The 22,574-nt window shown below is 36.0% G+C and overlaps 3 protein-coding genes and 1 long non-coding RNA gene across 5 annotated transcripts; 1 reads left to right on the top strand and 3 right to left on the bottom strand.

Annotated features, from left to right (window-relative positions):
- Positions 1-2,118: 2,118 nt before the first annotated feature.
- LOC124439257 lies at positions 2,119-5,124 on the bottom strand. The gene is made up of 2 exons (XR_006946332.1): positions 4,800-5,124; positions 2,119-2,606 (listed from the first exon to the last, which is right to left on the bottom strand). It is a non-coding gene; the product is annotated as an uncharacterized LOC124439257 (long non-coding RNA).
- A 1,496-nt stretch (positions 5,125-6,620) lies between these two features.
- Positions 6,621-9,002, top strand: LOC124437957. The gene has a single exon (XM_046987918.1). The coding sequence runs from the start codon at positions 7,421-7,423 to the stop codon at positions 7,949-7,951; it is 531 nt and encodes a 176-aa protein (XP_046843874.1). The 5' UTR covers positions 6,621-7,420; the 3' UTR covers positions 7,952-9,002.
- On the bottom strand, positions 8,908-10,927 carry LOC124438720 (DEK domain-containing chromatin-associated protein 3-like). Its single transcript, XM_046988918.1, has 4 exons — positions 10,919-10,927; positions 10,280-10,881; positions 10,087-10,174; positions 8,908-9,737 (listed from the first exon to the last, which is right to left on the bottom strand). The coding sequence occupies exons 1-4, from the start codon at positions 10,925-10,927 to the stop codon at positions 9,663-9,665; spliced, it is 774 nt and encodes a 257-aa protein (XP_046844874.1). The 3' UTR covers positions 8,908-9,662.
- LOC124437955 (FK506-binding protein 15-like) lies at positions 10,672-22,548 on the bottom strand. Of its 2 annotated transcripts, XR_006945921.1 has the most exons (29): positions 22,379-22,548; positions 21,967-22,070; positions 21,776-21,833; positions 21,643-21,712; positions 21,325-21,399; positions 21,129-21,227; positions 20,985-21,056; positions 20,775-20,846; positions 20,635-20,703; positions 20,458-20,541; positions 20,133-20,314; positions 19,084-19,123; positions 18,754-18,903; positions 18,240-18,518; positions 17,455-17,721; positions 16,270-16,395; positions 16,045-16,139; positions 15,643-15,745; positions 15,141-15,312; positions 14,933-15,069; positions 14,745-14,828; positions 14,578-14,649; positions 14,220-14,372; positions 13,732-13,824; positions 13,292-13,426; positions 13,143-13,214; positions 11,909-12,130; positions 10,948-11,407; positions 10,672-10,873 (listed from the first exon to the last, which is right to left on the bottom strand). XR_006945921.1 is itself a non-coding variant. In XM_046987915.1 (28 exons), the coding sequence occupies exons 1-28, from the start codon at positions 22,438-22,440 to the stop codon at positions 11,027-11,029; spliced, it is 3,528 nt and encodes a 1,175-aa protein (XP_046843871.1). In that variant the 5' UTR covers positions 22,441-22,548; the 3' UTR covers positions 10,876-11,026. The 2 variants fall into 2 exon arrangements, 1 of the variants encoding a protein (XP_046843871.1); XM_046987915.1 differs by lacking the exon at positions 10,672-10,873 and having other exon boundaries at positions 10,876-11,407.
- Between the last annotated feature and the right edge of the window lie 26 nt (positions 22,549-22,574).

Here is a 22,574-nt window from a genome sequence, read left to right as displayed (position 1 = left end):
ACTATAGTCTTTGCATTTTTACACACTTTTATGCAAAAGACTATAATCTTTGCATTTTTACATACTATTACGCAAAAGACTATAGTCTTTGTGTTTTCAGACATATTAAGGCCAAGGACTATAGTCTTTGCATTTTTACACACTATTACGCAAAAGACTATAGTCTTTGCATTTTCACAAAAGACTTTAAAATTTTGCGTAAAAGTGTGTAAAAATGCAAAGACTATAGTCTTTTGCGTAAAAGTGTGTAAGAATGCAAAGACTATAGTCCTTGGCCTTAATATGTCTGAAAACACAAAGACAATAGTCTTTTGCGTAATAGTATGTAAAAATGCAAAGACTATAGTCTTTTGCGTAAAAGTGTGTGAAAATGCAAACACTATAGTCTTTGCATTTTCACACATTTTCATGCCAAAAACTATAGTCTTTGCATTTTCACACGTTTTCATGTCAAAGACTATAGTTCATGTATTTTCACACATATTCAGGCCAAAGACTATAGTCTTTGCATTTTCACACATTTTCATGCCAAAGACTATAATGTTTGTATTTTCAGACATATTAAGGCCAAAGACTATAGTCTTTTTGCGTAAAAGTGTATAAAAATGCAAAGACTGTAGTCTTTTGCGTAAAACTGTGTAAAAATGCAAAGACTATATTCTTTTGCGTAAAAGTCTGTAAGAATGCAAAGACTATAGTCTTTTGCGTAAAAGTGTATAAAAATGCAAAGACTATAGTCTTTTGTGTAAAAGTGTGTAAAAATGCAAAGACTATATTCTTTCGTAAAAGTGTGTAAAAGTGCAAAGACTATAGTGTTTGCATTTTCACACACTTTTACGCAAAAGACTATAGTCTTTGCATTTTTTTTTACGCAAAAGACTATAGTCTTTGCATTTTTATACACTTTTACGCAAAAAGACTATATTCTTTGGCCTTAATATGTCTGAAAATACAAACATTATAGTCTTTGGCATGAAAATGTGTGAAAATGCAAAGACTATAGTCTTTGGCCTGAATATGTGTGAAAATACATGAACTATAGTCTTTGACATGAAAACGTGTAAAATGCAAAGACTATAGTTTTTGGCATGAAAATGTGTGAAAATGCAAAGACTATAGTCTTTGGCATGAATATGTGTGAAAATACATGAACTATAGTCTTTGACATGAAAACGTGTGAAAATGCCATGACTATAGTTTTTGGCATGAAAATGTGTGAAAATGCAAAGACTATAGTCTTTTCGTAAAAGTGTGTTAAAATGCAAAGACTATAGTCTTTTGCGTAAAAGTGTGTAAGAATGCAAAGACTGTAGTCTTTTGCATAAAAGTGCGTAAAAATGCAAAGACTATTGTCTTATGCGTAAAAGTGTGTGAAAATGCATGAACAATAGTGTTTGACATGAAAATGTGTGAAAATGCAAGAACTATAGTCTTTGGCGTGAAAAATGTGTCAAAATGCAAAGACTATATTCTTTGCTCTAAATATGTGTGAAAATACATGAACTATAGTCTTTGGCATTAATATGTGTGAAAATGCATGAACTATAGTCTTCGACATAAAAATGTGTGAAAATGCAAAGACTATAGTTTTTGGCATGAAAATGTGTGAAAATGCAAAGACTATAGTCTTTGGCATGAATATATGTGAAAATCCAGTCTTTGGCATGAAAATGTGTGAAATTGACTATAGTCTTTGGCATGAAAATGTGTGAAAATGCATGAACTATAGTCTTTGGCGTGAAAAATGTGTCAAAATGAAAAGACTATATTCTTCGCTCTAAATATGTGTGAAAATACAAAGACTATAGTATTTGGAATAAAAATGTGTCAAATGCGAAGATTATAGTCTTTGGCATGAAAATGAAAATGCAAAGACTAGTTTTTGCATGAATATGTGTTTAGGAGATAGCATTGCGCATGCGCATGTATAACGTCGTGCATGTGAAGATCGTATCTCGTAAAATATAGAAGTTACGGCGATTTTCATTAGCTTATTGGAAAGATCTCGACGAGAGCTTTCAGATGAGCCAGAACGGAACTCTTCCTTTTCTCGACTGTTTGGTAAAACATGACAATCAAAAACTACGAACAACAGTTTATTGCAAGCCAACACATAGGTTAAAGGTTAAAGGTTTTTATTTTTCATCTTCAGATTAAAAAGTACGATGAATTTACATTGATTTTCTATATATTTATCATACTATACTAAAAATTACATGTTAACTTTATTATATATATATTTACAAGATCTAGCAATAAAAGATTGTTTATGACGTTTGGTCCGAGATAAAATACTATACGTTTTGCTTTTACGCAACTCGTGCGAGTTTTCTTTGGGATAAGGTACCAAAAATTTGCATGGATGATCAGGTTCTTCTATAATCCTTTTGATCTCTTGGGTAATTGCTAGTTCACGTCTGTTTTTCAAAGAGGGCAAGTAGTTTTTATCTAGTTGTAAAATTTTTAAACTTCTTCTTTGTACACGTTCAATTTCTTGCTGTAAAAAATGTGGAAGTCCTGCCCAGACTGCCGATGCATACTCTAATACTGGTCTTGTTTTTGATGTATATGTTAATAATCCAACATCTGAAGGTAATTGAGACTTCCTACAAAGTTGAAGATGATATAGTCTTTTATTTGCCTTGCTTGTAATTTGGTGTACATGTTCATTCCCCTTACAAACCCAACGAACCCAACGAAACGAACAACTCAGTGACAACAGCAACGATACCTTACATCAAAGGTACGTCTGAGACTATCTCGCGTATCTTACGACCATACAACATACGTGTCGCACATAAACCAATCACAACGTTACGACAAGTACTAACGAACATAAAGGACAAAGAACAACCCAACGACGACAAGGTGCAGTTTACAAAGAAACTGCTCCGACTGCCACGCCTCCTATATCGGGGAAACTGGCAGGAACTTAAACATAAGACTTACTGAGCACAAACGAGCTACTAAGAAACAAGACAAAACTAATCACATTGCCGAACATCACCGAATCACAAAGCACAACATTGACTGGGATTCGGCAAAATGCATCACTTACAGTACTGACTATAGACAACGGCTAACATTAGAAAGTTGGTATACCAACTTGGAACAAACCCCCCTGAACAGATCACAGCAATTACCGGCACCTTACAAACGACTTATTCACAATACAAACAAACGATCAACTAAAAACACTACACTTCAAACTAATTCACAATGACAATACACAATTGACACCCACACATTACAACTAAAAACGTCACACCTAAATCACACATCACAACTAAAAATAAAATATTTCACTTCACACTAATCCACAATGACAATACACATTTCCTGTACACAGAATACAATGACGTAAGAACCAGATAACAAATACGGCTAACCTGACGTTTACTCCTCATTTGACTCTGAAGATGACTACCGCTAAGGTTGTCGAAACGTCAGTCAACAACAACAAAAACAGTCCTTCTCAGGACTTTATTAACCTGGACGATCATCATTTACACACATATATAGTGGACTTACGACGATTTTCATTAGCTCATCGGAAAGAGCTCGTCGAGAGCTTTCAGATGAGCCAAAGATCATCGCCGTAGCCCCAGTAGTTTAGGAGATAGCACTGCGCGTGCCAGATCATATCTCGTAAAATATTGGGGTTACGGCTATTTTCATTAGGTCATAAGAAAGAGCTCGTCGAGAGCTTTCAGATGAGCTAAAGATCATCGTGGTAGCCCACGTGGTAGCCCCAGTTGTTTAGGAGATAGCATGGCGCGTGCGCAGAAATAACGTTGCGCATGCGCAGATCGTATTTTTACAGCAAAAACATTAGCTTATTTTAATATGCTGTTGACGATGTGTTTTTCAAGGTATTCACAGTCAACTGAACAAATAACTCCAGTAGGTAATTTTTGTTATACTATTATATGGCGTTGTAAAAGATTTTTAAATAAATTTTCTTAAATCAGACTGCCCTATTGTATTGTTTGTTAATGTCAATTGTCAAATTACATTGTCATTAATTGTGTGTTGTTTACAATAGTATCACTAATAATAAAACCTCCACTCCAAAATATTGAAATTTAAAATTGTGGATAGAAGTCATAGAAGATTGTACCATTACCCACTGCAAACTTCCGTAACAAAGATAATTTAAACCAAAATAATACTCAGCTTTAAATTCCAAATTAAGGGTCGCACATCCCATCAATAATGACATACCAAAGAAAAATTAGAGTCAATTAGAACTCAAACACATTTTCCTTTTTCTAATAGTAATAATAATGCTGTATATACATGTGCAAGGTATATTGAAATTCACACATCTATATGTACCTCCTCTTTAGGGGAAGTAAAAAATAAAAAAATGTTGCTAAATAAAAAGTAAAAGTGAAAAGACTATTATCTAGCATTTAAATAATAATATTGGTACACTGCATGGCCTCCCATAGACATACAATTGAATAGTAAAAGAATAATAGAAGTAACTTTCGTAGTAGAAAAAGGATTGTGAAAGAACTAATTACTATAGATAGATGAGTTAGATTGTTTACATTTTTTGGCAAGCATATTCGGTCAAGTGCTTTTAGAAAAACACCAGCAATTCTTAAACTCTCTTGGGATGAGCCTGCCTGCCAGAAAACGTAAACAATCTTACTCATCCATCTTTACCTTTCAAATTACTAAATTGAACCAGTCTGAACCGTGCTTTCAATTTGACAACACGCAAAAATACCCACCGAGGTCTAAATAAAATTAATTATAAATAATCTAATGTAAAAGATCATCAAACTCACTTTGCTTGGCAGCTCAGCCTCTCTACATTTGTGCTGGTTTTTCTTTAAAACATTTTCACGAAACTTCTCGGTTAACGTTGACCACAGAATATGATGGGTTTATTAGCGTGAAACAATTCATGAGCAAATATTTCAACCACAATTTTTACACAAGACATGGTGCCATCGCGAAACATGTGTAGCCAAGTTTACAACTTTATAACATCTTGCACATTAGAACTTTGACTAAGAATTCAATCAGCCATCTTGAATTTAATTGTGAAAAGACCATGCTGAGGTAGCCTTCCATCTAATTATTTCAATGGAAAATACTTGGAGTCTTGGAACCGCCAGTTAACTGTAATAACAAGAAAACAATGAAAACATTAATCAAAACAAGCATCATTTCAGGGGGGAGTTGATTAAAATTTAGCTGCATGTTTGGCTTCGACCAATCACGGGACAAAACTTTTGGAGTTATCGTTTCAGTTTACATCACAGATCACAGGAAACCACTTCTTGGAACGAGACACGGTTGCCATGTTTTCGACGATATGCAAATTTATGTTCAAACACTGAAATATACAAATTTAGTAGTCTTATTCGCATTTTTACATCTTCTGCTAAGTATAACATTAATTACATACACCCGGACCCATTCACACATTCAAACAAAAAGTTTTCAAATACATGGCTATCACTTCGCAGTTTACTCATGCAAATTTGTCAACTTCTGTACAAAGGACACTACCAAAAATACTTATTTTTGTAAAAGAAAGTGACACGTGCTCATCGTTACAACTGTCAACTGTTTCTTTTAAAACTTTCACAAATCTATACAGCTTTTATTCTTTTTAAACATCAGGTAGCTCTTTGATGTATAGTTCAAGTTCCTCTGCATCTTTGTTCGCTTCTCGAGGCACACTCCATGTAATGTATACGTAAGAAGGTAACAGTTGAACAACATTTAACCAATCCAATGATTTCTAACAGTTCAAAACGACATTACCATTGTTTAATTTCTCCTTAGACTTATATAATTACACTGAAATTGGCTGTTGTGAAATTCACAGTTTTGATCGAGAGTTTAAATAATCTCAGAGTCATCAACAAAAAAGTTGAGAAAACGAAACTGAAGTTACCATTTTACAAATCCTGAGCCATATCGAGTACGGAAAATGCTACAATGAATTTCCTTGAAATGTAATTCTTATTTATACGTTTTTTTAGGTCAAACTGTCGTTACCACGAAAAACCTGATTTCTCAGCAAGTGAGAAATACAATCGCAAAGTTCAAAAGCCCAAGTTCAAAAATATTTCTTATGAAAGCGTGAAAAAATTAACAATACAAGACACTAATTGTCGTTTAAAAACACGCAAAAAATATTTGCAGCATCCAACACAAAACTATGTAAATTTTAAAATGACCGTACGCAATACTGTAATCGGATAGTTGGAAGAGACCACAAGCATAAGCTTATCTTTATAGCAATTTAACTGCCCATACATCATCCTCCAAAACATTGAATTCTCCTCCATAGCATTCTTATCATTAGATGTAGAAGTCCTTCATGATAGTTCGGCAAAGAATTTAAAATTGTGAATGTAAATTTTGAAATAGTACAAATGCGCATTCTTGGAATTAGAATGCCAGGAATGATAGACGTGTAAAAAATGGGTAAGCGTTTGTGAAAATTGCTTGTGTATTAAATGAACTAAGCATTTCAAACAAAGACAACATTTTTATGGTTTCTGCTGCCAACTAAGCCATCTTCAATGCGAAAGAAACGTTAGTTGGAGCGTCATTAAATGAAGTATTAACGCGTGTAGGATTAATTGAGCAATTAATTTGTATACTTTGACGATTTCCTAATGACAGTTATTAAACATCTACATAAAACTGCTTTTGAAATAATGAAGCAAGACCAAGAGTTTTTCGCAAAAGTGATTTCAAAGTACTTTGATTGGGTAAATATATGAAATACAGTCTGTCAGAGACACATACAAAGAAATCCCAACATATCTACATATTATCATAAACAAAGCATGCGATTCAGGTTCTTTGTGACGTGTACTTTTTACAAACTCATAAGTTGTCGCTACTACCTCACATAAGGCATGGACAATAAGTAATGAAAGAGTACATTCTTGGTTAGATGTTAAAGATTGTCTTTTGGTGGATAGAAAGGGTTAGTCTTTAGTCACTAACCGACACAATAAACCATCTCAATTATAACAGGCGTATTGAGCAGCTGTTTGGTAACTCGATCACGCCAACACAAAGACTCGACTCTACGATACAACCACTTATTTTTACAGACCAAACAAAATTCGCGAAGTCATAAAGTTCATAATCTTTCAAAATGGCATACATATATTTCTAAGAACTTTACGTTATACATTTGGCTTCTTGGAATACGATATTGCCTGATTCCGTATATTTTAATGAAAAGAAATTGACTTGTAGAAACTAACTTCGAGGAAATATCTACCTACCGTGGTATAAAATGTCGTATGTATCTTTCTCAGAGTTACTTTGCTAATCGTGTTTGGCAAATGACAGTGCAAATAATTTGTAAAAATATTTCCCAAATTTTCTCGTCAGCAACTAACATACAAAACAAAATCGGTTACAAAGTGAAATGGAACGAAATGCACATGTCGTTGATTTCATTTTGCTCGTTTGTGCAGCACTAAATGTGTATGCTTGTAACCAAACTGCGTTGGGTAATCTTGCTTGTATACACATACCTCGCTACAATGAAGAGCAGTGGTCTAGTTGTGTTACAGATCTGTATATAAGACAGAAGTCAAAGGGTCGTCACGGCTGTCCAATAGGTCAAATGGTTTGTTTTTATCAGTGCATGTTAGAAGAACACGGTGAGAATGCGGGTATCGTAAGAGATCCATGTACTTGCTCAAAAGACGACCGACAGAATATGGATGCTGTGAAAGCCGTAGAAATGTTGACACCAACATTGCCGCTTCAATCGTGGTGTTTTACACCAAGCGGAGCTGACTGTAACTGGTTTGAAACATGTCTTGCTCGACGTTATTCTTGCGGAGAAAAGTTTCGAGGTGAGGTAATACGCTTTGCTAAAGAGTTCTGTAAATTGTACCTAAATCCCTACTCGGAATTGTCACGAAAAGGATTACTTTGGGTGAACGGGTGAGAAAGTGCATGCAAATAAGCCTGGTAACGATGTTGAGAAAATGGCAAGTTGAACGCACTGATGTGCGAAACTTTGACAAGGAACGCTCTGCGGTCATTTAAACACTGCTTTCATTCACCATTTCCTGGAGTTTTGCCGACCCTTTGAATTACCTTTGAACGATTTGTGGCGAATATTTTGGAATCTCCGTCAGAAGTTAGAAAATGAGAAGGCACATCGCAGCCTTCTGGCATTTCTTCAGATTATTGAAAATGCAGAAGCTTCAAGAATCCACGTTGACTAAAGGGAACGTAAGAAAACTGATATTCCAAGTAAAGCCAATGGAAATACCCAACAGCGAATTGAATATGAAAATCTCAAGACAACACTGAACAAAAAATCACACCACAATTTTGCTTCGACAGGAAGATATTTCATGGTTTGCTTACGCTAAGAAGCCTAGATATTCTTTGAACAATAAAATAGACTTTCACTTCTTCGTCGCAGACAAACGTGAGCATTTGATGATTCAAAGAACAAGCTCGAAGACCCTGTAAATCTAAATCGCACCGTTTGGAAATTAGTCGAAGCTGTTCGCATGAACAAAAAGTGTTACAAAAATGGCGCACCTGATGCATATTATGACATAATATCCACGACAGTTTGTGAAAATTTAGAGTGCGGTGAGAACAGTTTCACTGTTCAAACCGTTGCGCATTCGTACAAAAGTAAAGCCACGAAAACAAATCAAATTAGTGGTGGATTCTATGCCATGTTTGTATTAATAACGTACAATATGTTCAGAGTTTAGTTTCCTAGGACCTTCGCCGGCCTTCACATTATCGAACTATGGCAATGACTGCGTTAAACTGAGCATGATGTCAATCTGGGGATTACGCAAGCTTCGCCAGTTCGTGCAAACTGTTCAATCGTTGGGTTAAAACCATCTTTTATCGTACACACATATCACAACAAAGTAGAACGGATTTCATCGCTATAATATTCATCATTAGTCAATGTAATAATTTAAAATACAAAATTGATCATTGTAATAAAATACAGACGCAGCATACAGTGGGTTTAAGTGCTAAGTCAGGCGTACTGTTTAGACTCGATAAAGGAGTTCAAAATTTCAGGGTTTTACAGTGTGTCAGCTAAAACAAAATGACATTCGCGGGTCGCCTACAATTGAGAATTTAACAGCAAATGAAGAAATCTTATCATAGTGTACAATGCATTGCATTGTAACGAATCGTATAGTTTTAAGTTTACACAGAGTAAAACCCATCAATTGTTTAAATTTTCACAAGAAAAAACCATGAACGAATGATGGGACAATGTGCTGACGTATACATCTGTGAAACATATGGATGTCACATGGATGAGTGTTGATTTCATTGAACTTTTTATTGTGTTGGCACCATTCGAGTGGTTTTCAAAGAATTGATGTCCTCAGGAAGTTTGAGCAAAAACCTCCCGATTCAAACATATGGCGAACTCAAACATAGAAAACACGAAAAATTGAAAAAATGTGGCGTGCATGCGCGAAAATAATACGGAAATTTTGTGAATATTTCGAGAAAATTGTTAGTTAGATGATTACTTCAACTAATCGCCCACCGACACAGATAAAGAATTATCAGAATTTTGACACAAAATCAACTAACGTAAGCGGCACTGTCATATTTTCAAATATAAAAAAATCTGATTTCCTTCCCAACTGCTTACGTAGTTATGAGAACCAATCAAGATCGTCGTCATCATCGTCATCAAACAATGGCGGAGGAATTGCTTTCATCGTAGGAGTCTGGGGAGAGAGGTGTTAAAGAGCAATAAAATCATATTAGAATCTGTATGAATGGAACCTTGGTAAAGTATTCTACCTACCCTGACTAAATCATATAATCACTGATAATGATTTGTGTTATGAGTGTAATCTCGGTAAGCAACCCCCCGGGACAAGGATCATGTGAACACATGTCATAGTCTGTATTACAGGTTAGACTGAGGTAAGCACAACAACCCTCCTGACAAGGATCATATACAACGCTATAGAGGAGAGAGGGAGTCCTTGCTTCCAAGCAATTTCTCTCACAGATTATTAGGATCATGTGCCCCTACCCGGTAGTGTGTTAAATCAACTACAATGTTCAAACCTCATCTTTCTTCGGAGGAGTGTGTTTTGTTTTCAACGGTGGACCATCAAACAATCCTTCGACATCATCTTCGTCGTCACTCAAAAACCTAAACAAGTGTTTACAAACTACTTAACATACTTCAAACTTTTTATACGTACCATTCCTCTCTCTTGGAAAATGCATACTGACTACTTAAAACCTGTATACTTACTCGGATAAAGTCTGATTTTTCTTCACATCACTCTTTGCATCAAGTGAATCTTTTACTTTTGTTTCAACTTTCTGGACATCAGTTGAACCTTCAACTTCGTCCTTCATGTGTTCTACTTTGCTGTCATCCGTTGTACTTTCAGATTCCTTATTTTCAACTTCAAGATCGGTTGGACGGTTTTCATTATCCCCAGACAGACCTTCAACGTTGGGTAAATGAGACACTAAAGACACTTTAGGATCACCTATCCCTGATTGTTCATAATTGTCCGGTTGATCTTCTTTGCCTGAATTAGAGCTCTCTAGTTCCTCCAAAGGTGGAACTTCAAGTGAATGAATATAATCATTTTCATCATCACTGTTCTTCACGATATTTGATGTATCCTCGATGTTTTCCTTTTCCTCAACTACTAAAATATCATCCGTCACACTGTCGGTGTTGTTTGCAGGAGGTTCTAAACCATTACCACCACCACCAATACTTGATTCATCCTCAACTACTAAAGTGTTATCCTTTATATTATCGGTGCCAATTACAGGAGGTTCTGAGCCATGACCATGAGTAGGTGATTCATCCTCAGTTACTAGAGCTTTTCCTCTATGCTATTGTTGCTATTCGTTGGAGGTTCTTGTCCATTACCATTGCCATACTCAACTACTAGAGCTTCTTCCTCTATGCTATTGTAGCTATTTGTTGGAGGTTCTTGTCCATTGCCATTGCCGAGTGAACGTACCACTTCTTTCTCATTCAGTTCTTCAAAAGTTTTGTCTGCTTTACCAGCTTTGTCGTTTTCTTCAACAATTTTATCATCATTCTTCGTTTTGTTTTCATCGAAATCATCAACCACGTTTTGAACATCATCTTTCTGATCCTTCTCGCTGTCTTTAACAATAATTTCCTCTTTCTTACTGGCAACATTAACCTCTGTCTTTTCTTTTTTTCCACTATCGCCAACATTACCTTCAAGTCCCTCTTTGTTACCCCACTCTCCTCATCATCATCCTCATCATCCTCATCATCTCCACTTTGCTCCTCTTCATTTTCACTTTCTTCATCATCATTTTCACTTTCCTCTTCATCTTCATCACTTTCATCATCGACACCGCTGGTCATTTTCAACGTCATGCTCTAAATAAAAACCAGAAGAATTAAAACTATGCATTCAACAAGCAAAAATTAGCATCTATTATTCTCACGCATGAGGTATAGCTAAGAATATGAAACAAATTTTTTGCATTCACGAGGTTTAGCCACCACACACTCCTCCCCTAAAACGTTTTGCACTGCAACACTGCTACGAGTGTAAGCACCAATGGAAGTGAAATATATTATTTTGAAAAAACAAACAAACCTATTATTTGCACATTTGACATAGCAAACCTATTATTTTAATTTGCCAATTTTGCAACAAGAGGTTTCAGGGTTAAAAAGTTCCATAGCAGAATACACTTCTAGTTAATAAAATCATACAAAGCCTTCAAGCACATTTTCATGGAACAACCCAGTGGTTTAAGCAAAAATTTTTCACAGAGAAATTTCAAGCACAACAACTAATGGTTACTTCCGAAACTTTATGATAACCGCGGACCATTTAAGCATCAAATATCAAATATACATGACCTAGGATACCTTAACCACATTAAGCACGACGGAGACAACAGTAGAGCCATTGTAGTTATCGGAAGGAACAAACTTTTCTCGTATTTGGAAAAACACTTTGTTCATAATTTGTTTGACTTCAGTCACAATTTTCTCTCTCGACGGCTCGGGAGCATCTGTCTTTTGTAAAGATTCGGTTGCCTTTGCCGCCAAAGAAAGCTTCTTTATCTCATTCATGGCGCTCTCCTTTTCCTAAACGTAAATACAAGTCTTAGTCAAAATGTAGCTGTAGCAGTCTTTCAAATGGGCATTTTTCATTGGGGAAAAATCCGCTAAAGCAATATAATAAAACGTGTATTCCAAAGGATGTATGTTGTTCATAGGTAGCATCACGAATACAGAGGCGTTGGAAGCTTTCAAAAATTGCGGGTGTTCCATGTTCGCGATGTGATAATGCAAGAAACTAAGAATAGTAACGAAACCGTTTCATATTAGTTATTTTTGATAGTTTTTTTTCTTCCTTTTGCGGCACCTATTACAAAAATTGTCCAAAATGCATTACATACAAATGATTTGCATATATCGGCTATGCTCAAACCATTTGAAATTTAGTGCATGCTGGCGCTCGGCCCGTTCCTTAATCTGAAAACTCAGTGAGCTTGCAAAACTCAGCAGGCAATATGTCATATATTTTCAAGCAAGAAGCTAAATTTGAGGGTGTCCTTCCCATACAGAACACCTACACTCTAAAAGTTGTGGTGTCCTTCCTATAAGGTACACCCACACTATAAAAGTTGTGGGTGTCCATCCTATAAGGTACACCCTCCTAAAACATTTGTGGCTGTCCTTCCTAAATGGAACACCCACACCCTAAAAGTTGTGGGTGTCCTTCCTATAAGGTACACATCCACGGCTTTCCAAGCACCTGCACGAAAGAAATCTTCAGTATGCACAATCTTGTTGGGAAAAACACACTTAAACAGAAAACAATACAGATCGGGAAACATTTAACTTGTATACAAAATGCTAATTGACAAGTGTTAATATCACATATAGTAATTCTAGTTTGGAAATTTCGAACCCAAATATGACGATAATTACAAAATAAAATCTACCAGAAATTGGAATTGAGTTAAATTCAAAAAGATGAATGATTCCAAGCTTTCCCGTTCAAGTCATTGACATACTGGTGGTTTTAGCCAGTTGGTAAAGAGCTAGGAAGGAGACATAATAAAAATATAATCACGAAAAATATTTTCATTACCTTTTCTAATTCTTTGATTCTCGTTTTGTATGTTTCTTTCATTTCAACGCTTTTCACTTTCAAATCTTCGTACTAAAGCGCGCAAAAACAAAAGAAAGTTAAACGTTTTGCATGGTGTTGGTTAAAGCAATTGATCCGAAAAAACAAACTTTGTTTTGAGTTAGTTTCAATTCCTTGGCCTTCTCGCGAAGCTCGTCGTTATCTTCGGATTGTTCCGTTAGTTTTTCTTGAAGTTTTTCAAGTTCTTGCTTTTGTTGACGGCAAACTTCTTTCAAACTCTCACACTGTCGGGAAGATAAGAAGATAATACAGTTAACCTAATGGATGTTTAATCTTTAGTAAATATAGTTTTTGTTAATAGTGTTTTATAGCAGATGTAGCGCTGTTTTCAATGCTGCAAAAAAATTCGTTCATGCCCTACTAAATAACGGCTGGCCGAGCTTGAAGCTCCATAATCGCCAATTTTCACCAAAAATAATATAAAGGATGAAAAGGTTTTCCAAAAAAAGAAGCTGGCAATGATTTTTAGTGCAACAAGATGATATGGACACATAAGAGTGCCAAAACCACGATACATGAAACAAGTTACCTTGCTCTGTAATTCATCTTTATCACGAAGTTGTTCCTGAAGTTCGCCAATCTTTTGCAAATGCTGTTTTTGAGAGGTTTTGATGGACAAGTGCTAAAATAAATAATAACTATTTTAAAATATTGCGATGGGTAACAGAGCCATGACATAAGTATGGTGGTAGGGGATGGAGTAGTAGGGAGTAGGGCAGTAGGGGTGGAGTAGGGGCAGGGGTGGTGGGGGTGGAGTAGTAGGGAGTAGGGCAGTAGGGCAGTAGGGGGTGGAGTAGTAGGGAGCACGGGTGGTAGGGGGTAGAGTAGTAGGGAGCAGGGTGGTAGGAGCCAAGGGTGGAAAGGTAGGGAGCGGGGTGGTAGAGGTCAAGGGTGGTAAGGTAGGGAGCAGGATGCAGCACTATACGCAGATTCATGACACGAAGAAAACATTCATGGCCAACAATTACTTAAAATAAATTTAATCAATGTCTTCAAAAAAAATCTTAAAATATTAACTTTGTCATCGTTTTCAATCAACTTCTTCTTCAAAGTTTCATTCTCATCAACAATCTCATCATATTTCCGTTGCCATTTTCTCTCGCATTGAGTCACCATTTGTTTGGATTTATCCTGCCATTTCTCTTCTATTTCAGTCTCCAATTGTGATAGCTTAACAAGGTTTTGGAAAAAGATTTAGAAACGCTTGGAACAATACATTTTTAAGCCAGGAGGATAGACTAAGAAACAAATTCAAAAGAATCAAGAAGAACGACTTCTTGCTGGAAAAACTACTTTGAGAGGATAGAAGTTAACAAAATAAATATATTTAACAGAACTAATATATTTAATATATTTAAGTTTTCAACTCATTCACCTGTTGCGATGATGATGAATTGCTTGTAGTCAATTCTCGTCGATGTCTTTCTTTAAGACTGTTTATTTCTTCCTAGGAAAAGCATATTTTTTATTCTTGGCTTCGATAAGCAACAGTTTCATGAGGCACTTACTTCGATTAAAAAATTTACTTTGATGAACACTTACTTCGTGTCCTGCTTTCAGTTCTTCAATATCCTCATCCATGCGTTTTTTCGTTTCAGCGAGTTTCTTTTTCCGGTCAACCAAATTCTTTAACGAATGCATAATATAAAACAATGTCATAACAAAGCACATGATGAAAACAACAAAACTATGCATTAATTCAACGAAAAGTAGCTAACAGTTGTGCAGACCTTTTCTAGAGAGGCTTTCTCTTGTTTCAAATCAGCAATGGCATCTTGAAGAGCAGAATGACTACTTTCCACTTTTTTGTTTTCTTGCTTGAGATTTTTTAATGAAGACGACAATTTTTCAACTTCCTCTTGCCTCTCTATAAAAAAATAGATTATTAGACGATAAAAAATGCACCATCGGCATTTATGCATGTGACATGCCAACTACCTAATAAAGCCTCCTTTGTTGTGCTCAGTTCTGTTTTGTGTCTTTGCAACTGCGAAGATGTCTTTTGCAACTGCTCACGATTTTCAACATCTTGCTGTCTTAAGAATTCAAGTTCTGTTTCGATTGTCACCATTCTCTGCTTGTAAGAACTGACTTCTGTGGACAGCGTCGTCTGATAATCACACAAAATTTTTATGCCGAATAGAGAAATTTTAGACAACAGACGCAATGCCAATTGTAACAAAGTATATGTTGCATGTTGACGTCAAATGTTCATCAACTTTGTCGCAAATATTATAAAAAGCTAGAGAAACCGTAAGAGGATGTTCTTATTTTTCCAGCAATTAAATGATACAAGACGCAGTAGGATATCTAGGTGCTCGTAGGTATTTCAAATGAAGTATGATTAAAAACGCAGTGTTTAGAAGCCTTTAAGCTATTCATGAGATAAATACGTGATTTTATTCCAAAACAAAATCATTTCAGTTGAAGATGAACTGACCTTTTCTCTCTCCAGCTCAACCAACTTCGACTGTGAATAAGATGTCGATTGTTGTAAACTCTCGTTTCGTTGTTCGAGAAAAATATTACTTTGCTCGACATACCTGAAAAGAATAAAATATAAGCAAACAAGAATTACTTCAATTCCTAGAGCGTTCATTTAATTTTTCAAATGCATTCAAATTAACAATATATGAATAACAGTATATTTGATGGTGTAAATGGTTTGAACCCGGGAGTATCGTTATACTTTTGACTCTGAAGATGACTACCGCTAAGGTTGTCAAAACGTCAGTCAACAACAACAAAAACAGTTCTTCTCAGGACTATACCAACCTGGACGATCTACATTTACAAAAATGTAACGATATTCAATGGTTAATTAAAGGATTAACAGTCTTACTTTTGACTTTGATGTAAAAGATGAGATATTTTATCGTTGAGAACTTCGACTTTCTCCGTTTTTTCAGCATTGTCTTTCTTCAACCTCTCATTGTCCTGTTGTAAATTTGAATAACATTAACGTACATTGGAGTTACCTTTGAAAGGTTACGCAGCAAAAAACAATTCGTCTCCAGACTTAAATGTGTCTCAAAAAAGGAGTTGGACGAACACCGAACTTCGTTACCTGAACGAGTTTCACAATACTGTTCATCAAAACAGACGCTTCCACAATATTTTCAGATGTTAAACCAATCCCTGCAGGCTTTAACGCAACGCTATTTTCATCCTTAGATTTCTTTAAATGTTCGATCTAAGAGAATAGAATGTATTTCATACGTTAATGTGACAGTGAATGGACAACGTTCACATAAAAGTTATGTTCTGGTAGCATAGTTTCGACTTACAGACGGTTCTGTACACAATGGTAGATATAACCCATATATCTAGGCATACTATACAGATACGTAAGATATAACCGTTCGCTAACAGAGAAAACTAGACTTTGATAAATTGATGATCATGCTGAGAAATTTACTTAAACTCCCAGGTTGTCAACGCAATTAACTGTAATTATGCAAAGGTTGTCTACGTTATTAACTGTAATTATGCAAAGGTTGTCTACCTTATAAACTGTAAGTATGCAAAGGTTGTCTACCTTATAAACTGTAAGTATGCAAAGGTTGTCTACGTTATTAACTGTAATTATGCAAAGGTTGTCTACGTTATTAACTGTAAGTATGCAAAGTTTGTCTACGCTATTAACTGTAATTATGCAAAGGTTGTCTACGTTAATAACTGTAATTATGCAAAGGTTGTCTACGTTATTAACTGTAATTATGCAAAGGTTGTCTACGTTATTAACTGTAATTATGCAAAGGTTGTCTACGCTATTAACTGTAATTATGCAAAGTTGTCTACGTTATTAACTGTAATTATGCAAAGGCTGTCTACGTTATTAACTGTAATTATGCAAAGGTTAATGTTTGAAGTTTCAAAATATTTACTTCTGAAAGTAATGCATGAAATGAAGTTCAATGATGTTACACAGAAAAGACAATTTATATATCATTGAGTTCTTTAATAACTGGAGCGGCTAAGTGGACTGGGACCTGACGCCAAAAATTGTGAGATTTTCGGAAAAGCAGTCAATTTCGGTAAATATCAGCGGTAATGGAACAAATCCTCCAATTTTTGGCGTCAGCCGCTAATTAAAGCCGTGATAGAGATAGGCGCTCCAGTTATTATAGAACTCAATGATATGTATGCTTATTGATAAAAATTTACTATTGCGCCATCGTATCATTGTAGTCAGAGGTCATTTCTCCAGCAATCTAGACTGTACTTTATATTACACAAATTCAAAACACACCTTGTTCTCTATTGAGTCAATTTTCTCTGAAACTTTATTTATCGCCTGCTTTACTTCGTTTTGATGTTGCCGACTTTCACTCATCAACATTGGCATCATTACGTCACTGGCGCCACTGCTAACTGATGAAGGGGGTGGTACTGGAGGCGCAGGTTGGAAAACAGGTGGTGGGGGTTGTTGGTAAACGGGATTATACTGAGGCTGGGGTTGTATATAGGGTTGCTGGGAGGGTTGCTGGTAATATGGCGGTGCTGCCTGTTGAGGAGCCTGGAACAAAACAAAAACAATGTTTTAAAAAACAAGAGTGAATACCAACTTTCCCCGGTTTGCATTAACGAAAAAAACAAGCATTTATTTAAATGTAATCAAAAATTCAGTCGGGCAAAGTATTATCAAAATCGAAGCAATGCTTAACTCATAGAACATGCAATATATCAATGTTTTAAAGAACTTTTACTGCAAGTATTTGCAGATGTTAAAATTGGCATCAAAATATGGCAAAGTGCAAAGTGGTTGTGGCAACGAATGGGGAAGGGAGAAGAGGGGACAAGGGGGCAAGAGAGACAAGGGGAGAGGCTAGAGGGACAGAGGGAGGGGCAAGAGGGGACTAGGGGAGGGGCAAGAGGAGGAATAGTAATTTCTTGACAATTTTCTCTATTTGAATGAAAAAGGATAATATGTACGTAAGAGCAATTTTTTGGTCGTTTTTGCAAGCTCCTTCCCCTTCCTCCCAAAAAAACCTTTCCAGAGCCATTGCAAACTGGCATGACATCATTTCATTGTACCTGGTATAATGCAAGAGTTTGAGGTTGTGACGGGATTTTTTGTGGAATGGGCTGAGTGTTATGAAAATCACTGGGGTATTGATGTTGTGGTGGAGTTTGAGGCACGTGGTGCGGTGCAGGATTTGCATGTGCCATCTTGTTCACGTGGGCGGAACGTGGAGGTACACGAGGCCTTCCAGGGGAATGGCTGTGAATGTCGTCCATTTCGTGAACCTGGGCACGAGGTTGTTCCGGCACTTGCTGCACTTGAGACCTTCTTCTAGTTGGCAGCTCTTGAATCTGTACGTAGAAAGTTGGATGCGCATGCGTATATCGCTTGTCAACTGTTAATTAACTCTTCTCCAAACACAAAAACGTCTGAAATACTCATGGCCATTAAAGTAATTATTTCATTTATTTACAGAAGCTCAGGTCAATCTTTGTAACTGAACACATATCACTAAAATTAATGACTTAATTTGAAGCATAAGCGAGAAAAACGAGTTAAAATCTTATTCAAATTCGCAAAACTCACATCGGTCTTTGACGGTTCAGACGTGTCGGCGAGATCATCTTCATCGTCCTCAACGTCTGCAGCAACAGCACCAGGAAGAATGAGAACATTTTTACCCATCTTTGACATGCGAGCGAGTAGTTTTGCCTTCTCTGACCCTTTCTCTGCTGACTAAATAGGAAGAATTTATCCACATTTACTACAAAAACATTTAACTTTTCTAATAGTCGAATTTCAATATTCCGACAAATTGGAGTTAACGTCAATTTCATGTTCAATAAATGAAAAGAAATAGTGAAATTTCGACGCGATTTGCTCCGTACAACCAATAAAAAAATGTAAGCAAATTACCACAGGTACTTCAGCTGTATCATGAAGATCTTCGTCGTCTCTGAAAGACAACACAAGACATCAATTGGTTAATAACAAAACATCAACAGGACGACATTAGACATTAATAAGATACTCAATACAGGATGTAAGTCGGACGACAAGTTATTCTGGGGATAAGACATCAGTTTGACGATATAAGCAGGTACGTAAAAGTTGTTGATCCACTATTCTGTTGTATTTAATAAGCAAGAACTTTGTTGTGCAATTACTAACATAAGGTAGACGCAAAAACTAACATAATAGTAAGTTGTTTGAGGTAGCTTCCTGATAACCAATCAGTAGTTTCTTCGATCACTCATTCTGCTATATTTAATGTGCATAAACTTTGCTTTGCAATTACTAAACACAAAAGTAGATACGTAGAGGTAAGTCGTTGGTAACACTTTGAAAACTTGCTAATCTGAAATTCTGTTGTATTTTATTTCCAACAATTTAGTTGTATAATTACCAACACTGTAGTTAAATGTAACTCGTTCTTTAATATATAAGAAATTTGCTGTACACTTGCAAAAATGGAGTAGACACAAAAGTAAATAGAATAGAAGGTACGTCAAAGGAGCTCGTTGGTAACTTGCCCATCTGACATTCTGCTGTATTCAATAAGCAAGAACTTTGTTATGTAATTCGTAACGTAAATTTAACACGAAAATCAGACAAATATAAACAAAAGAGCAGGAAGATGAAGGCAACTCGTAGGTAGCTCGTCAGAAACTCGGTCAATGACTAGTTGCTCCGACACTCTGCTATCTTTAATATGTAAGAACTCTATTGGGCATTTACTAACGTAAAATAGACACAAAAAATAGACATAGAATTGAGTACAAATATAAGACAACTGTGAGACTACACAGATATATCATTAGGACGACACAACGCTAATGGAAAGATAAAATCTTTCGGTGGGGAGGTACAAGGAATCAGTGGAATGATAAAAGACACTAGTAAGAAAACAACAAGACGTGTTTTTAAGATAACATGATTGAAATCAATTGCAAAAGACAACTTACTTAGAATGTACAGAGCCTGTGACTGAATTTATTTCTTCGTGACTCTGATTGTGTGCTGAAGTTGGTGTTGATGATGAATTCTCTGATGAAGTGCTGTCTTGTTTCACCTTAGCAAACTTTACTCGCGATATTTCAACTTCAAAAAGCAGCGTTGATTTTGGTGGGATGCGCGATGGTATTCCCTTTAGAAAATGTTATTTGTACAGTAAATCACGATGCACAAAATGAAAAATAAAGGTTTAAGAGAAACTGTCAGTTTGGTTGGAGAAGGTTCTCTCGCCCCAGATCCCCATGGTGTCCAAACATATCCACAACTATCTTGTACCTTATCCCCATATGCCAAAGCAGGTGGTATCACCAGCAAACGTTTTCCAGATTTCTTCATACCAAGAACACCTTCCTCCCAACCCTAGTAAGGTAAAACATCACAGTTGCAGAAAGAAAAAGAAAAACTTGTTGAAACATGCACAGGAATTGCATTATTTAACAATAATCAACTAACCTTAATAACTTTTCCCTTTCCCGGACGAAGTTTGAACAACTTGTCTGCATTCACATTGGAATCAAACTCCTTGAGACATAAACCATTGAGATATGCATGTCAGAGAAGTATCAAATGAAAGGATAAAATACTCTTCATACCTTGCCAAATGTATTATTCACCAACAAAGAACCTGTATACTTGACTTCAAGCACATCACCTGTTTCGACCGCCTGTGGAAAGTAAATCAATTGAACTGACACCATGCACTAAGTTGAATTTCCAAATGTATGACATAAAACATCTTGGTTGTAAAGCATCTGAACTAAGGCTCTAAATAACTTTAATTTCATGAGGAAAAATGCAATAACCTGTCCATCGCCAACTTGCAAATCTTGCTTCACTAGACTTCCTGGAGCAGAGTTATACTTTGTCAAACCAATCTAAAAAATATCGCAGTATTTATGTGAATATTCTTTGGACATCAAAAATGCTTTAAAATGTTTAAATTTCACCTGCTTCGCAAAATTAATCACATCTTGTTGTGTATCGAACCTTATTGACCAGGACTGTCTTGCATCATCATAAAAGGATGCATAGTTATTTGCTTGAACCTTAAACAACAGGGATAGATAATGAACGAATGACGAACAGACAATCAAAGCTTAGTGAAATGAGTATGATAAACACAAATGAAAAATTGCTCCTTACCACAAATGAAAAATTGCTGGTGATTTTAGCGGTGGTAACTTGTTGCTTTTTACTAGCATACACCAAAATACGATACTGAAAAATGAATTACAATGAATTATATTTTAATCCACATAATGGAAACAACAAGTCAAAGGCGTCATTCTGGATAAAAAATCAACTATGTTGAGACCTAATACATTACACCCACAACAAACAAATAAATTATACAACAACATACAACATCAAGGCATTTTTTCAGCAAAACCTCAACAACATATAAAAAGTCTTGCTGACATGTCTCTTGATCGAAATTTCAATAAATAGAAAAACACTTACCTCTTTTTTGGTATGTTGTGCCAAAATGGCCACACCTAATTTCCCCTGGCTTGCATATTGACCATTCACACTAAAAAGATGATTTGCTTGTAATGGTCTTTCAAACTCAATGAAAAAAATGTAAAGAGCTTACAATTTGAATATTTGGGCAGCCACTGCATGCACGACAGCCGAAGCCTCTTCCTGTTTTCCTAAAGGCAAAAGTTTAAAACAAATTCATCTACTTTTAACAATACAGCTGAGATCACAACAATATTGCTGAGATCACAAAAATATTGCTGTGCAAAATCAGATTATGAGCAGATATTTTGGCCATCAACCCACCTGACTGTTTTTTAGGCTGCTTTGGCGCGGTGTATGTTAAAGACTCATTATTTGACGAATTGAAAGTCGCCTGATCGGCTCCAAACAAAGATGATAAATTGGATCTACAAAAAAATGAATCATAATTGAAAGTCACAACAAACGAGGCACGTGGTAAGCTAGGTCTTTAAAACTAGCAATTAAAAATAATAATTGCAACAACAAACAAAGCATCAAACGACTAAAACATGTTTTGAAACAGAAGTATTAAGGCTATTTATTACCATTTTAAACGAGCAGTTTAAAGTCATGAAGATATACTGAAGCACACGCGTAAAGCCGGACCGTCGGCGAAATAGGTGTCCTTATTTAGGAGATTTGTTTCTACAATCGTACATAACTATAAACAACGTGTACACTGCATATAACACACCTGCCTTGTCCGTGCCCAAGTGAAGGGCTGAAATCATCGTCGTCTTCAGCATTGAAAAACATTCCTTCACAAGTACAGAATTTCTTTCATAAGTAGTAGGTTCGGCAAGAAGGAAGAAGCTCAAATCGAAACCACCTAAACCATATCCTTCGCCAAATTCTACGTAATCCGAAGTTGTCACCCGATTCGAATAAAT

The sequence above is a fragment of the Xenia sp. Carnegie-2017 genome, unplaced genomic scaffold (assembly GCF_021976095.1).
Source record: "Xenia sp. Carnegie-2017 unplaced genomic scaffold, XeniaSp_v1 HiC_scaffold_19, whole genome shotgun sequence".
In the NCBI taxonomy this organism is placed as follows: domain Eukaryota; kingdom Metazoa; phylum Cnidaria; class Anthozoa; order Malacalcyonacea; family Xeniidae; genus Xenia; species Xenia sp. Carnegie-2017.
Note: the sequence above shows the minus strand (reverse complement) of the source record. Positions and strands in the feature narration are given on the sequence as shown.

What these genes read in the sequence shown, in the direction of transcription:
- LOC124437955 (XM_046987915.1), bottom strand. Translation starts at nt 22,440, where the DNA reads ATGTTTTTCAATGCTGAAGACGACGATGATTTCAGCCCTTCACTTGGG. An exon ending in TTGACTCAATAGAGAACAAG is followed by an intron (nt 16,396 to 17,454) that starts GTGTGTTTTGAA and finishes CTATTCTCTTAG; the next exon opens with ATCGAACATTTAAAGAAATC. An exon ending in TTGAGCTGGAGAGAGAAAAG is followed by an intron (nt 15,313 to 15,642) that starts GTCAGTTCATCT and finishes TGTGATTATCAG; the next exon opens with ACGACGCTGTCCACAGAAGT.
- LOC124437957 (XM_046987918.1), top strand. Translation starts at nt 7,421, where the DNA reads ATGGAACGAAATGCACATGTCGTTGATTTCATTTTGCTCGTTTGTGCA.
- LOC124438720 (XM_046988918.1), bottom strand. An exon ending in AAAAATCAGACTTTATCCGA is followed by an intron (nt 10,175 to 10,279) that starts GTAAGTATACAG and finishes ACACTTGTTTAG; the next exon opens with GTTTTTGAGTGACGACGAAG. An exon ending in CTCCTCCGAAGAAAGATGAG is followed by an intron (nt 9,738 to 10,086) that starts GTTTGAACATTG and finishes CTCTCTCCCCAG; the next exon opens with ACTCCTACGATGAAAGCAAT.